The sequence below is a fragment of the Tupaia chinensis genome, unplaced genomic scaffold (assembly GCF_000334495.1).
Source record: "Tupaia chinensis unplaced genomic scaffold, TupChi_1.0 Scaffold148210_1, whole genome shotgun sequence".
In the NCBI taxonomy this organism is placed as follows: Eukaryota; Metazoa; Chordata; class Mammalia; order Scandentia; family Tupaiidae; genus Tupaia; species Tupaia belangeri.
Window position 1 is genome coordinate 1,740,763 of NW_006208060.1, and position 2,739 is coordinate 1,743,501.

Sequence of the window (2,739 nt, forward strand, 5' to 3'; positions counted from 1 at the left end):
TAGCCATTACACTAACTGCTGGTCCCAATAACATAATTATTTTAAAAAAGAAAAAATAATACAAATATAAAACAAAATAAACCAATAAAGTTAAATAAAAGAATTCTTTTTTTTTTTTTGGAGAGATTTTCACTGTAGGGCGCGTGCGCTCGCCAGACAGACAGAGAGAGACAACAGAGACAGAAAGCGAGAAATCACCCCCGAGGGGGGATGGTCACGCCGCAATCCCTTCTCCTCCATTCTCCTCTCGGGATCTTGGGCACGCACGCACACGCGCCCGGCGTGAGTTTTAAGCCACCGGGTCCGGGACACGAACCGCGGTCGACTACATGGGAGTCCAGCGACATAGCCATTACGCTAACTGCTGGTTCCCCAAGAATTCTTCAAAAAAATAGCTGATACAGGCTGGATGATGGTGCAGCATGTAACTGGACCCCCACGGAGAGGTCTCTGGTCGCATCTCAGCACCTCTCTGTACCTGCTGGTGTTCTCGCTGCTGGGAGTGGACTGGCTGTCTTACAGAGGACCCTGTTCAGAGTGAGTCTCTGTCTGTCTGTCTGTCTCTCTCTCTCTCTCTCTCTCTCTCTCTCTCTCGGAAGAAACAAACATTTTTTAAAATGCTGGAATGGGGACCAGCAGGTGGCATGGTGGTTGAGGCGCTGGACACTCCCACATGGCTGACCGTGGTTCAAGTCTCGGACCTGCTGGCTTGCTTTCTCACTTCCTCTCTCTCCCTCTCTCTGTTTCTCTCTGGTCAAATTAAAATAAATGAATGAATAAGTAAAATAAAATAATTATTAAAAAATGCTGGAATGATGGTATCCTCCCTCGCTCTAGAACTTGGCCATGGCTCCCAGTGCTTGCACCACAGGGTTGGTGGTCCCGGGCCATCAGCACCAGCAGACTTCCCCTTCGGGAAAGGTGGGCGTGTTTGGAATTAGAAATTCACACTTGTGGCTTTCCAGCTCTCAACTTTACATACTCAGGACTCCCTCGAGTTTTCGGATTGTTTTTTCATGCCCACCAGCAGTCCATCCTCCATGAAAGCACACGGGCCTCCGTGCGCTTCCTCCTTTCGCAATCTCGCTTCCACCTCCGCCCACGTCCCCCGGGAAGTCCACCCTGCCGCCCCGGGCCTCACCGGTCCTTGGCGCGGCCCAGCTCGTCCAGGGCGGCGCGCAGCTGCTGGTCGTGGCGGCTCAGAAGCTCGGCCTGCTCGTGCACCGTGCGCTCTGCCGTGTCCAGCTGCGCCTCCAGCTCCGCCACACGCCGGTGCAGGGCCATCAGGTGTGCGTTCGCCTCGCGGATCTGCAGAGCCGGCGGCGCGGACATGGCCTCGGTCGGCCGAAGTCCAGGCCCGGCCACGCCCCCGGGCGGCCCGGAACCGGCACAGGCTGCGCCCCCCATGGGCCACGTCCCTCAACACCACGGTGCGATTGGCCAGGATCCCCACTAGCCACGCCCCCGAGGCTAGGTCGCGCCCTCTTCAAACGCTAACATCCTCCCTGGTTCCGGCACCCGGTAACTTCGTTCCTGGGCTGGCCTAGCTCCACTATTGGTCAAAGTTTTGACAGATCATGCCCCCAGCTCTCCCAACTCAGCCCTTGACAACAGGATTGGTCACACGTTCGAGGCAGGCCCCGCCCTACTTAGAAACTAACACCAGGATTGGTCCACACGCAGAACAACAACTCTGACTACGCCCCCTAAGCCAGATGCTTTTCTCTCAGGTCCACGCTATTGACTTTTTTTAAGGGACACTGCCACGCCCCTTGGGCAATTGCACAGGCCTGGATTGGCCAAGTCCCTATCGAGTTACGCCTCCGGTGCCGGCCACGCCCCCACGTCGTGTGCATACTTCGTGGCCCAGAGCTTAGACAAGCACAGGTTGGGCATAGGCTACGTCTCTCTAAGGTCCCGGCATTTGGATTGGTTAGTTTTCCACTAAGCTCCACCCTCGATCCTGGCCACGCCCCAAAACAGTTGCACGCGGTTTGGACTCTGGGGACGGCCACCGGGCCAAGCCACGGCCCATGCAGATTCTGGCCCTGAGAATGGTTCCATTTTTTGCCATGCTCCGCCCCACAGTTATGTCTATCAAGCGGAATCCCGCCCCGCCTCTTAGTCTAAGAAGATAGGCCTGGCTTCTATTGCAGTCCCGCCCCTAGGTTAGGCCCCGCCTCCGGTACTCGAACCATCGCTAACCTTGCACTCCCTGAACTGAGAGGAGCGAAGCCTGCCTTCGGTGATCGCGGTCGACCTCAGTTTCCCCTTATGGGAATAGGACTGGGGGGGTGCGCGCGCTGCTCCCCTCTGCCAAGCCCTCCCCGGGCCCGCGCGCGCGGCCCGTGTCCATCTGCGGTGCTCAATAAAGTTGCGCGCTTGTTGCCGGCCGGTGGATCTGGGAGGCTGCGCGCGCCGCCCAGGAAGTCTCGCGAGAGCCTGCGGCGGCTGTCCTTGGGTTCCCGGTGCCGGCTGGGTCGGCCGTGTGGGACGGGGGTGCATCACCATGGCGAAGAGGCTTCTTCAGCAGTACACAGACACCCCCGAAGGCACCGAGTGCCACCGCAAAGCCTACGCCAGCACCGGTCTCGGCGGCGCCGTCGGTGAGCGCCCTGGGCCCCGAGGGCGGCGGGCGCGGGGAGGTCACAGGGGCCCCGGGGGCTGTCCCTGTGTGTCCTGGGGATGGGAACGGCGCGGGCGGCCCGTGTCTGCGGCGGGCCCGCGCGGCGCCGCGTG

At 59.1% G+C, this 2,739-nt stretch overlaps 2 protein-coding genes across 3 annotated transcripts in view; one reads left to right on the forward strand and one right to left on the reverse strand.

The window, feature by feature from the left end:
• Window positions 1–2,108, reverse strand: part of VMAC (vimentin type intermediate filament associated coiled-coil protein) — an 8,716-nt gene extending 6,608 nt beyond the window's left edge. The window contains exon 1 of the mRNA XM_006170262.3: window positions 1,142–2,108. Within this exon, the coding sequence (XP_006170324.1) occupies window positions 1,142–1,407 (266 nt within the window). The 5' untranslated portion in view covers window positions 1,408–2,108. The remainder of the gene's footprint in view (window positions 1–1,141) is intronic.
• A 77-nt stretch (window positions 2,109–2,185) lies between these two features.
• NDUFA11 (NADH:ubiquinone oxidoreductase subunit A11) overlaps window positions 2,186–2,739 on the forward strand; it is a 10,249-nt gene continuing 9,695 nt past the window's right edge. The window contains exon 1 of one of the 2 annotated variants that reach the window (XM_027768978.1): window positions 2,186–2,606. In XM_027768978.1, the coding sequence (XP_027624779.1) occupies window positions 2,275–2,606 (332 nt within the window). In that variant the 5' untranslated portion in view covers window positions 2,186–2,274. The remainder of the gene's footprint in view (window positions 2,607–2,739) is intronic. The other variant, XM_006170263.3, reaches the window with a different exon arrangement.